The sequence below is a fragment of the Hyla sarda genome, chromosome 9 (genome assembly GCF_029499605.1).
Source record: "Hyla sarda isolate aHylSar1 chromosome 9, aHylSar1.hap1, whole genome shotgun sequence".
NCBI classification, from domain to species: Eukaryota; Metazoa; Chordata; class Amphibia; order Anura; family Hylidae; genus Hyla; species Hyla sarda.
This window is the reverse complement of record NC_079197.1, coordinates 185,804,059-185,817,671: the sequence shown is the minus strand read 5'-3', so window position 1 is coordinate 185,817,671 and position 13,613 is coordinate 185,804,059. Positions and strand designations below refer to the sequence as shown.

The 13,613-nt window shown below is 42.7% G+C and overlaps 1 protein-coding gene across 2 annotated transcripts; it reads right to left on the bottom strand.

The window, feature by feature from the left end:
* Positions 1-824: 824 nt before the first annotated feature.
* LOC130291161 (uncharacterized) lies at positions 825-8,893 on the bottom strand. 2 transcript variants are annotated; one of them, XM_056539631.1, is made up of 4 exons: positions 8,873-8,893; positions 4,605-5,545; positions 2,216-2,268; positions 825-862 (listed from the first exon to the last, which is right to left on the bottom strand). In XM_056539631.1, exons 2-3 carry the CDS (start codon positions 5,322-5,324, stop codon positions 2,260-2,262), a joined length of 729 nt encoding a protein of 242 aa, XP_056395606.1. In that variant the 5' UTR covers positions 5,325-5,545; positions 8,873-8,893; the 3' UTR covers positions 825-862; positions 2,216-2,259. The 2 variants fall into 2 exon arrangements, with proteins under 2 accessions (XP_056395606.1, XP_056395607.1); XM_056539632.1 differs by lacking the exon at positions 825-862 and adding an exon at positions 1,757-1,985.
* Positions 8,894-13,613: the final 4,720 nt, after the last annotated feature.

The window sequence follows — 13,613 nt, the reverse complement described above, 5'->3', positions numbered from 1 at the left end:
GAGGTATAGTGACATCACTCCAACCATGACAGGACTGAGGTATAGTGACATCACTCCAACCATGACAGGACTGAGATATAGTGACATCACTCCAACCATGACAGGACTGAGGTATAGTGACATCACTCCAACCATGACAGGACTGAGGTATAGTGACATCACTCCAACCATGACAGGACTGAGGTATAGTGACATCACTCCAACCATGACAGGACTGAGATATAGTGACATCACTCCAACCATGACAGGACTGAGGTATAGTGACATCACTCCAACCATGACAGGACTGAGGTATAGTGACATCACTCCAACCATGACAGGACTGAGATATAGTGACATCACTCCAACCATGACAGGACTGAGATGTAGTGACATCACTCCAACCATGACAGGACTGAGGTATAGTGACATCACTCCAACCATGACAGGACTGAGATATAGTGACCTCACTCCAACCATGACAGGCATGAGATATAGTGATATCACTCCAACCATGACAGGCATGAGATATAGTGATATCACTCCAACCATGACAGGACTGAGATATAGTGACATCACTCCAACCATGACAGGACTGATATATAGTGACATCACTCCAACCATAACAGGACTGAGATATAGTGACATCCCTCCAACCATGACAGGACTGAGGTACAGTGACATCACTCCAACCATGACAGGACTGATATATATAAAAGATAAAACTTCGCACACCACTTCTCACGGTGAAGTAGATTTAGATTTTATTAGCAATCCAATAGTTAAACAGTATGACGTTTCGGTCCTACCTGGACCTTCATCAGATCTATAACTTATACAAACAAAAGATATCAAAAAAGGGGAAAAGAAGTAAACAAAATGCCTAGTAACATAATGGTTAAGGGAAAAAAAGGAAACATAATTGTACAGTAATATCCAAGTGAAGGCCGACTCGAATCCAATCAATCTCTGTAGTAACTACTGGGATCATTAATTTACAAAGAACTGGTACCTAATCATACAGTGGCAAGTCTCATAGGATCTAAAATGCAAATTAGGACATGACACAGTCGTGGATAGGATCAAGTATGCGTATTAAAGGTGAATGAAGCACCATAAACAAGGTATGTCATAGGTATAAAATTTGCAAGATCTTATATAATATATACAAACGGGTATAACAATGTACAAAGCATGTGGGTGAAATACCGTAATCGGGATATGACATAAGTATACAGCCTGCAAGATCTGTTATCATATATATACGGGTATAACATTGTATAGAATATGTCATGTAGAGCGGATATAAACCTTAGGGTTCTTATGGAGACTTTGCTGTGGAGGTCAGAGTAAAGAGCCGGCGTATAGCTGTGTGTGGAGGTAGTCTGAAGTGCGACCTATGGTCGCTGGAGGCATCAGGAAACTGAGGTGGAAGGGGAGATGCTTAAATGTGGTAAGGAAGTGATGTCACTTCCGGTTTATACAGGTATGAATCGGTCGAACATAGACGGATGCTGAGTTAGACATGTCTGTAGGAGTGTATGTGGATGGTCTATGTGGGCAGGGGATGAGAGATGGTAAAATTGGGTTACCTGTTGTGCCTGGGGTTCTAGAGCCGCCGTCGGTTGTGAAACCGGAAGTGCGGTGTGTCATGTGACTCGGGCCGTGGAACGCAAATGCGTTCCACCCATAGAGATAGATGAGAATGGAAACCGGAAGTGACGTCGTGGAACGCAAACAGCGTTCCACAGTTTAGGAAATGTGTCAGAATGGAAGAGAGTGTGTTTAACTGAGTGTAATAAAGTGATGTAAGGGAAAAAAGGTGTTATAAATGGGAAAGAACTGATGAATATAGAAAGGGGCAGCCATATAGGAGGATATAGATAAAGAATTATGTGTGATGAACAAGATCAGTGTCAAGGGTGTAAGAAACAGAAAAAAGGGGTGTGTTGAACTGAGTGTAATAGAGTGATGTATGGGAACAAGGTGTTATAAATGGGAAAGAACTGATGAATAGAGAGGGGGGTAGCCATAAAGGAGGATATAAGTAGAGGATTATGTGTGATGAATAAGGAAAATGTAAGATCAAAAATAATGTAGGAAAAAGTATAGAAGTGTGAAGGGTGTATTTAATGGGAAAAAAAGGAAAAAGAGGAGCAAACATGGGAAAGATCAACAGAATAGCATATAACCGACTTTAAGGGTTAAGGGGATAATAAAATGTCTGAAAGGATACGAGAATAGGTGGGCCCCCACAGCATTGGTCCGGAGATAGTATCCTCAGCGCACCTGGGGAAAAAAAGGGTATATCATCAGCATGTTACAGCGTAGTCAAGTAAAGACACTCTACATATTGGTAATGTCATATTCCCGTTTGAGCCCATGCGGTTCCAGTGTCTGTAGTCTATGTATCCAGTATGCTTCCCTCAACTGCAATAGCCTACTTCTGTTACCACCTCTCCTTTTTCTATGAATCTGTTCTAATACCTGGAATGTAAGCTGTGATGGAGTGTGATTATGTGTATCAAAGTGGCGGGGAACAGGTAGTAGTAGGTTTTTCCGTCTGATGGTAGATTTGTGCTGTGAGATACGGTCGCAAATTTTTTGGGTTGTTTCACCTACATATGCTAGGCCGCATGGACACTTCAATAGATAAATCACAAAATTAGTATCACAGGTAAAAAAAATCCTTTAAGAGGAATTGACTCTCCAGATCTGGGGTGGTGTGTGCGATCCCCTTTTATTATGCTGTTACACTGTATACAATGGAGGCATGGGAACGTGCCATTTTTACGGGGTTTTAACAGAGTTTGTGTGGAATGTGTATTGGCACTGCCTATGTCAGCTCGTACCAAACGGTCTCTCAAATTCCTTGGTCTTCTGAAGCATGGCATAAATGGGTATTTAAATTCATTAACATTTGGTAGGGCTTGGTGTAATAATGTCCAGTGTTTTCTTATTATGCCATGTACTTTGTATGAAAATGGATGATATGTGTGAACAAACGGTATACGGGCTGTGTTGTTTGATCTGGGGGTTCTAGGTTGTTGTGCCTTGGAGAGGACCCGCTCAGGGTAGCCTCTTGTTCTAAATTTCACTGACATTTCTTCTATACGTTGTTGTTGTATCTGTGGGTTGCTGACTATGCGTTTAACTCTGTGAAATTGTGATCTTGGAAGGGATTCTATTGTGGATTTAGGATGATAACTGGTATATAGGAGTAAATTATTGCGGTCCGTGGGTTTAATGTAGAGGTCAGTGGTGAGTTGTCCAAAGGAATCAACTATTACGGTGGTGTCTAGGAAGTCTATGTGATCTGAATGGTAGTGAATGGTAAATTGTAACTCAGGCCAAATGGAGTTTATGTATTCGTGAAATGATTGTAGGGTGGGCAATGGTCCTTTCCAAATACAGAATATATCATCGATATATCTTTTCCAGACCAAGGAGTGGGTCTGGAATGCTGGGTCAGGGTAAATGTATTGTGCCTCAAACCAAGCCATATAGGCATTGGCATAGGGGGGTGCCATGTTAGACCCCATTGCCGTCCCTTGTATCTGCAGGAAGAAATCATCCTGAAATAAAAAGTAGTTATTGTGTAAAACTAGTTCCAAAATGTCAGTGCAAAAATCTATGGTATCAGGTGTGAAGGCGGAATTGATGAGAAACTGTTTGGTGGCATGAAGTCCTTTTTCATGTTTAATTGAGGTGTACAGGCTGTTTACATCTAAGGTAACTAGAATAGAATCTGGGGGGATATTAGTAATGCCGTGGATTAGTTGTATGAAGGCTGTAGTGTCGAGAAGAAAAGAAGGTGTTGTCTTAATGAGGGGTGTGAGGATTTTTTCGAGAGTAATGGACAGGGGTGAGAGTACGGATTCAGTTGAGGCTACAATTGGACGACCAGGAGGATGTTGAAGATTTTTATGAATTTTCGGAAGTGTGTATAAGTCAGGAGTTATTGGGTGTTCTTTACGGAGAAATGTATGGGTCTTGCTGTCAATGATGTTAAGTTCTAAATAGTGATCTATACATTCTAGTTTTTTGTGTTCAATCTTTTTTACGGGATCTGAATCTAGTTTCCTGTATATACTGGTGTCGTTCAATTGTGAATGAATTTCGCGTATGTACTCAGTGGTATCTTGTACCACTATTGCTCCCCCCTTATCCGCTGGTTTAATGATAATTGCTTTATCATTTTGTAAGTCCCCTAGGGCACGTATCTCGCTGGAGGTGAAGTTATTGGGGTAATGGAGAGTACCTTTAGAAATTTCCTTGCGGAGAGACGAAATATCTCTTTTAATGAAATCAATAAAAGTTTCAACAGCGGGTGGTCCTCTCGGGGGCGTGAATCTGCTAAGGATTTTAATCCCGAGTGTTTGGGCGTTGATTGGGGTCAAAGTAGTGGTTTGGGTGGGAACCATACGTGTTTGGCTATCAAAAAATGCTTTTAATCTGATATTTCTAAAAAATCTATGTAAATCCAAATCTAGTTGGAATAGATCAAATGAATAAGCTGGACAGAAAGACAATCCCCTTTGTAGGAGCTCTATCTGTGTGGGTGTCAAGGATTTAGAGGAAATGTTAACAACTAGAGGTGGAGTTGTAGAGGTGTATGGGCATACCTGTGATCTAGTAGTCGTGGTACTCTCTGTTATATTTGAAACTCCAAACCCACCCCTCCTTCTCTGTGGGCGGCGTCTCCCGCCGGGACGACCTCTTCCATAGTAGGCTTCATTGCCCTTGGAACTTGATGAGTATGCAGCTTGTGATGTTCCTCTATTGGAGTAATAGGGTCTCTGTCCGATGATGGGGTCTTGCCATCTGTACACATGATTCTGTAGATAGTCCTCGGTGTCTCGGACAAATTTGTCTCTTTTCTTCTTTTCTGAGTCCTTCTTATGTTTGTCAAGATTAGTCGTCAGTCGTTCTTTTGTTCTGGTCAATTCCTCTGGATTGAGAGCGGTATCCAGCTGTGCTTCAATGGTTTTCACCTTATCCTGTAATAGCTTAATTTCTTTTTGCAGAAAGTCCACTGTAAGTGTCATGATGTCATTTGAACATTTGTTCAAAATTTGTATAAAAAAATCGCAATAATCTTTCTTGTCGCTGAAGATCGTGGGTCTCAATTTAACACGAAGTCCACGTGGTATTCTATGAACTTTCAGATATTCTGTTAATGTGGCACAATGGAGTTCGAGGTTCACTAGATGTCGAGACTCCCGTTCCAGTTCGCGTGTGCGAAATTCATATGATGGAACTTGAAGAAAATCACTGGACAGAGTGGTCCTTGCTATTATTCTGTCGGTCTCGTCTTGATCATAATGAAAGACGTTACTAGCCATTCTTCAGTTGAAGTGACCGTATAGGGAAAGTATACTTAATGCAGAAATACGTCACTCTCAAAAATGTCGTGGGTGCTGGAGTTAGGAATCCCAATCCTTACGTGTATATAAAAGATAAAACTTTGCACACCACTTCTCACGGTGAAGTAGATTTAGATTTTATTAGCAATCCAATAGTTAAACAGTATGACGTTTCGGTCCTACCTGGACCTTCATCAGATCTATAAGTTATACAAACAAAAGATATCAAAAAAGGGGAAAAGAAGTAAACAAAATGCCTAGTAACATAATGGTTAAGGAAAAAAAAATAGTGACATCACTCCAACCATGACAGGACTGAGATATAGTGACATCACTCCAAACATGACAGGACTGAGGTATAGTGACATCACTCCAACCATGACAGGACTGATATATAGTGACATCACTCCAACCATGACAGGACTGAGATATAGTGACATCACTCCAACCATGACAGGACTGAGATATAGTGACATCACTCCAACCATGACAGGACTGAGATATAGTGACATCACTCCAACCATGACAGGACTGAGATATAGTGACATCACTCCAACCATGACAGGACTGAGATATAGTGACCTCACTCCAACCATGACAGGACTGAGATATAGTGACATCACACCAACCATGACAGGACTGAGATATAGTGACATCACTCCAACCATGACAGGACTGAGGTATAGTGACATCACTCCAACCATGACAGGACTGAGGTATAGTGACATCACTCCAACCATGACAGGCATGAGTTATAGTGACATCACTCCAACCATGACAGGACTGAGTTATAGTGACATCACTCCAACCATGACAGGACTGAGATATAGTGACATCACTCCAACCATGACAGGACTGATATATAGTGACATCACTCCAACCATGACAGGACTGAGATATAGTGACATCACTCCAACCATGACAGGCATGAGATATAGTGACATCACTCCAACCATGACAGGACTGATATATAGTGACATCACTCCAACCATGACAGGACTGAGATATAGTGACATCACTCCAACCATGACAGGACTGAGATATAGTGACATCACTCCAACCATGACAGGCATGAGATATAGTGACATCACTCCAACCATGACAGGACTGAGGTATAGTGACATCACTCCAACCATGACAGGACTGAGATATAGTGACATCACTCCAACCATGACAGGACTGAGATATAGTGACATCACTCCAACCATGACAGGACTGAGATATAGTGACATCACTCCAACCATGACAGGCATGAGATATAGTGACATCACTCCAACCATGACAGGACTGAGATATAGTGACATCACTCCAACCATGACAGGACTGAGATATAGTGACATCACTCCAACCATGACAGGACTGAGGTATAGTGACATCACTCCAACCATGACAGGACTGAGGTATAGTGACATCACTCCAACCATGACAGGACTGATATATAGTGACATCACTCCAACCATGACAGGACTGAGGTACAGTGACATCACTCCAACCATGACAGGACTGATATATAGTGACATCACTCCAACCATGACAGGACTGAGGTATAGTGACATCACACCAACCATGACAGGACTGATATATAGTGACATCACTCCAACCATGACAGGACTGAGGTATAGTGACATCACTCCAACCATGACAGGACTGAGGTATAGTGACATCACTCCAACCATGACAGGACTGAGGTATAGTGACATCACTCCAACCATGACAGGACTGAGATATAGTGACATCACTCCAACCATGACAGGACTGAGATATACTGACATCACTCCAACCATGACAGGACTGAGATATAGTGACATCACTCCAACCATGACAGGACTGAGGTATAGTGACATCACTCCAACCATGACAGGACTGAGATATAGTGACATCACTCCAACCATGACAGGACTGATATATAGTGACATCACTCCAACCATGACAGGACTGAGGTATAGTGGCCTCACTCCAACCATGACAGGACTGAGGTATAGTGACATCACTCCAACCATGACAGGACTGAGGTATAGTGACATCACTCCAACCATGACAGGACTGAGATATAGTGACATCACTCCATCCATGACAGGACTGAGGTATAGTGACATCACTCCAACCATGACAGGACTGAGATATAGTGACATCCCTCCAACCATGACAGGACTGAGATATAGTGATATCACTCCAACCATGACAGGACTGAGATATAATGACATCACTCCAACCATGACAGGACTGAGATATAGTGACATCACTCCAACCATGACAGGACTGAGATATAGTGATATCCCTCCAACCATGACAGGCATGAGATATAGTGACATCCCTCCAACCATGACAGGACTGAGATATAGTGATATCCCTCCAACCATGACAGGCATGAGATATAGTGACATCCCTCCAACCATGACAGGACTGAGATATAGTGACATCACTCCAACCATGACAGGCATGAGATATAGTGACATCCCTCCAACCATGACAGGACTGAGATATAGTGATATCACTCCAACCATGACAGGACTGAGATATAGTGACCTCACTCCAACCATGACAGGACTGAGATATAGTGATATCACTCCAACCATGACAGGACTGAGATATAGTGACATCCCTCCAACCATGACAGGACTGAGATATAGTGACATCACTCCAACCATGACAGGCATGAGATATAGTGACATCCCTCCAACCATGACAGGACTGAGATATAGTGACATCCCTCCAACCATGACAGGACTGAGATATAGTGACATCACTCCAACCATGACAGGACTGAGATATAGTGACCTCACTCCAACCATGACAGGACTGAGATATAGTGACCTCACTCCAACCATGACAGGACTGAGATATAGTGACATCACACCAACCATGACAGGACTGAGATATAGTGACATCACTCCAACCATGACAGGACTGAGATATAGTGACATCACACCAACCATGACAGGACTGAGGTATAGTGACATCACTCCAACCATGACAGGACTGAGATATAGTGATATCACTCCAACCATGACAGGACTGAGATATAGTGACCTCACTCCAACCATGACAGGACTGAGATATAGTGACATCACACCAACCATGACAGGACTGAGATATAGTGACCTCACTCCAACCATGACAGGACTGAGATATAGTGACATCACACCAACCATGACAGGACTGAGATATAGTGACCTCACTCCAACCATGACAGGACTGAGATATAGTGACATCACTCCAACCATGACAGGACTGAGATATAGTGACCTCACTCCAACCATGACAGGACTGAGATATAGTGACATCACACCAACCATGACAGGACTGAGATATAGTGACATCACTCCAACCATGACAGGCATGAGATATAGTGACATCCCTCCAACCATGACAGGACTGAGATGTAGTGATATCACTCCAACCATGACAGGACTGAGATATAGTGACATCACTCCGACCATGACAGGGGCCTAACTTCTGTGAGGAGACATTGTGAGGACTCAACTATATCTACTAAACCAGGAATAATGGTGGAGAGTCATCAAGACCTGTGCTGAGGAAAAGTTGACCTGTTGCCCATAGCAACCTATCAGATCGCTTTATCACAGGCCTTTTCAAAAGTGAAAGAAGCGATCTGATTGGTTGCTATGGGCAACAGGTCCTCTTTTCCTCTCCACAAGTCTTGATGAATCTCCAGACATATATGAGTCTTATAACCTAAAATGTTCCAGAATGTGGTGTCTGAATGACCTGTAGATAGTAAATGAAGACGTTCTGGAATGTTCTTATATTCTGCAGTCGTTCTTCACCTCACGTATCCTTGATTAGAGTCATTGTGGGATCATCCATTACCACAAAATGGAGAGGAGCCGGGGGGACGGACAGGGATGATGGAGAAGAAGTTCTCGTAAGGAATTACACAACATGGATTACCTAATATAATTCCTGAGAAATACTGTAAAACATCTGTCATTACAATAAAGAGGTGAATGAATGTATGAGGGATAATGTCTGTCTATCTATCTATCTATCTATCTATCTATCTCATATCTATCTATCTATATATCTATCTCATATCTATCTATCTATCTATCTATCTCATATCTATCTATCTATCTCATAACTTTCTATCTATCTATCTCACATCTATCTCATATCTATCTATCTCATATCTATCTATCTATCTATCTATCTATCTCATATCTATCTATCTCATATCTATCTATCTCATATCTATCTATCTATCTCATATCTATCTATCATATATATATATATATATATATATATATATATACACATATATCTATCTCATATCTATCTATCTATCTATCTATCTATCTCATATCTATCTATCTATCTATCTATCTATCTCATATTTATCTATCTATCTCTCTCATATCTATCTATCTATCTATCTATATCATATCTATCTATCTATCTCTCATATCCATCTAACTCATATCTATCTATCTCATATCTATCTATCTATCTATCTATCTCATATCTATCTATCTATCTCATATTTATCTATCTATCTCTCTCATATCTATCTATCTATATCATATCTATCTATCTATCTCTCATATCCATCTAACTCATATCTATCTAGCTCATATCTATCTATCTATCTATCTATCTATCTGATATCTATCTGTGGTGGTCCTCAGGATTTGTAGTGTAGGGGTGTTGGAATAGTATTACAGGGTCTGGTGGTATTAACCCCAAGTTGTCGTGATGCCAGGGTGCTATATGCTAAATAGTAATGTTCCTGCCACCAACCGGCCCACAAACGGCAGGGATAATGAACGGAATGTCCACAGCAGATTTTATGAAGTAACCGGAAAACTTTACATTAACTGATATGCAACAGTCTTTACAATTATGCAGTCTTTCGGAGAGAACCGGGATGCAGGTTCCTCACAGGTTTTGCTGGGACTTGAAATAATGAGCTGTTTATGCAGGCCACTGTGCTACTAATTATAAGATTTTAGCTGGTAGTAGTCACACAGGATTTGATAGGTTGAGCTTGATAACTCACAGTTTTAACGGCTGCTGGTTCTTTAGGCTTTGGCCAAAATGAATTGAATGAAGTTATGCCGATTATGCTTGCTTGATAGTCCGGAACTAAGATAGAGAATTTACAGACTACAGCCCTTTATATAATAGGGGGCCGGACTAAGCTAATTGGTCAGCAAACCTATAAGTCCTGAACCCAGTGAACTTTGGGTACATCACATGACCCAGAAAGGTCCTTAAATAATTATACATCACAACTGTACATCACATGACCCGGGAAAGGTCCTATACATTTATATTTCCTATAAATTAAATAATATATCCACACAATTAATATGAGGCCACCAGGGGTAAGCCGGAGAGCCCTATGGAAATGGAGGGACTCTGGCTCAGAGGACTTTAGACAGGGACAGGATCAGATCCTGTACCGGGACACCACAAACCCCCTTACTTGAGAAAAGTCGTCCTCAACATAGGTCCCCTAAGGTAGAGGGACGGAATGGCTATAGGGCCGGATGCAGTCCTGAGCATTAATACAAATGTCCATATTCAGTCTGTTGTGAAGAACTGGTATAGAGTCTTAAAAATGTCCATGCAAGCTCTAACAATAATATACAAGAATAATGGTTGGGGATTAGTTGCCGAACTTGATTATTGATAGTTAATTCAAGAAACACTTTAGTCCTGCATTCCTAAACAGGATGAACAGAATATGAGAAGTTTATCAGTATACCTGTTGGTTTCTCTATCTTATTATTATTTTTATTTTTTTCTCTTTATGAAGTTATGCATTTACTGACTGTGCATGAAGTAAAGTGATATCTGACATTGGACTGGCATTTTATTTTTTTTCTTGACTGACAAATAAACTGATACTCGACTAGAAGTATGCATAATGACGGTAATGCTACTATATACTTTAATAAATCTCACTTTAATTTTTTTTCTTTCTTTTTGACATACATTAGATATTATACCACATATTATTTTCCTTTTCATGTTATACACTGGTTGCAGATTGGGTTGCCTGAGGCTTTCTGCCCAATGCCTTAGCTACTAGGGTCTATCGGTACTACACACTTACCCCTAGAACTCTGAACTTGATAACAATTTGCATACTGTTACCTTTTTGGATACGTGTATTTTTGGTTAGCTACAGGATTACCTTCTGGCCAGGAAGAGCATCCTGAACACGCAAAGACAAAAGAACATATTAGTGCATGACATTAGTGAATAACAGTTGTATGGACTGAGATGGCATGTTACAGTCCCTAAAACTTAATTTTGTGTTTTGTGAGATATTTGTTATATGTACTGGATCTTATGAAAGTACACTAGTGAATTTTATGTACTGTTCTATGTGTACATTGTATTGGATGTCTAGAGTCAGTCTTGATACCTGGTTGGTATGTTTTGGTAGGCGCTAGTGAAGTGTGGCATTATTGTCACTCCCAGAGGAGCTGGGAGGGCACCTTTAAGTAAACACTATAACACCTATATTCGCGAATATAAGACGAATATTCATCTATATATTCGCAAAATATCGCAAATTCGAATATGGGCAATGCCACTCATCACTAGCAGGGAAGAAAAAAATGAATTAGACAGGGAATCTTCTTGATTCCCAACCTTGCCTATCAGCATGCTTCCGGCTCTGAGATATGTAGCAAGGAGCACGAGGTTGGGATTTTCTCATAGGGTTTATAGGAGTGTCCCATGAGACATTGGTGAGTCGAGACTGTGACACCGAGGGGTTTACACTCACCACAAAATTGATAGCAGCGGCCGAGGCCACCGGCACTACCATTGGTGCCAGTTGGTCCAGCCTCACCTCCTTGATTGGAGTAGGCCGCGACACTTCCGTTGGTGCCTGCTGGTTAGGCCACACCTCCGGGCATGGAGTAGGCCTAGGCACTTCTGTTGGTGCCCTTTGCTTAGGCCTCACCTCTTCAGGGGGAGGAGGCCTGGGCACATATGTTGGTGCCCACTGCTTAGGCCTCACCTCCTCAGAGGAAGTAGGCCTGGGCACATCTTCTGTTAGAGATGTTGTAGAAGAATAGGACCTTGGCATATATTTAGGATCCATGATGGGTACTCTGTACTCCTCCTCTTCACAGGCTGTGTTAGGCAGCCTCATCGGCCTGATTCCGTGGGAATCTGCACCGCAGTCATCCGAAGGGAAGTACGTGAAGGGGGTTTGTATTGGATCTTTAGATCTTGTTACTGCTGCAGCCCATTCACCCCACAGACTCTTCACTGGGGTGTACTTTACGATCTCCCCTCGCTCCAGGGAGTGGTAACTTTTGGGCAGGTAGTCCCGCTGAACGGCCCTTCTGTTGACCAATATGGTCCCTCCGTGTCGGCAGTCCAGGAGGGTCCCGAAGCCTCTGGCCTTGTCAGACTTGACTACTCTGGTGCTTCGGCGCTCCAAGGGTGCCTCACCCTCTCTGGGTAGTCCAACATGCGGATATATACAGCGCTTCTAACTTTTTAGTGTCCCTCTGCTGTTCCATGTGGACTTCATATGGGAGGCAGTTTCGGGCCATATCTCTCCCTGTGCTGGGCCTTTAGCTCTTCAATGAGGGTGTTGATTTCAGCCTCCCTGTGGGCCCTTTCTGCTTCATCTGTGGTGACCGGGGGATGAGTCTTCCCCAGCAGGGGAAGGACATGGTCCCACATGTACTGTATAAACACAGGCTCATCGCTGAACACCCATTTCAGAAGAGGGGGTAATCGTGGGCGTGCGCTGGCTGGAGTCACCTGGGAATTTCAGCCCAGGATCCCCATGTGCGGTGGTGAGGGGACAATCTCACCTGTGATGGCATTCCTGATGTCCCGGGTGATGCCCCTTTTGAGGTTGCCGGCCACTCGTCCTTCGTTAGCGGGGGTAGGTTGAAGGCCTCCTTGGCCCCAAGGGACAACTGCTGCATGCGGTCGGCGAGGTCTTGGAAAGTTGCGCTGCAGCCGCGGCAACTTTCCTCTGCTCCGGCACCATCTTACTGCTCTCCTCACATGTTGCGGTGGGCTCCGCCATCTCTGTACACCTCGCTGCCATCTCGAGACTGAAGAGGTCTGGCCACGTGGCTTCTTTTATATGGGGCTCCCACAAGATGGCCACCAGCCGGAAGGACGCAATCAGTGCAGCTCTGACTTCCTTCCCCCGGCAAACACAAGCAAAAGATAACAGTTCCACTTCAGCATAGGAACAGCTACACGATGTCAACACCCAGGGGCAGGACACAGACCAGCGTGGGACATTTTTGGGTGCTTTTC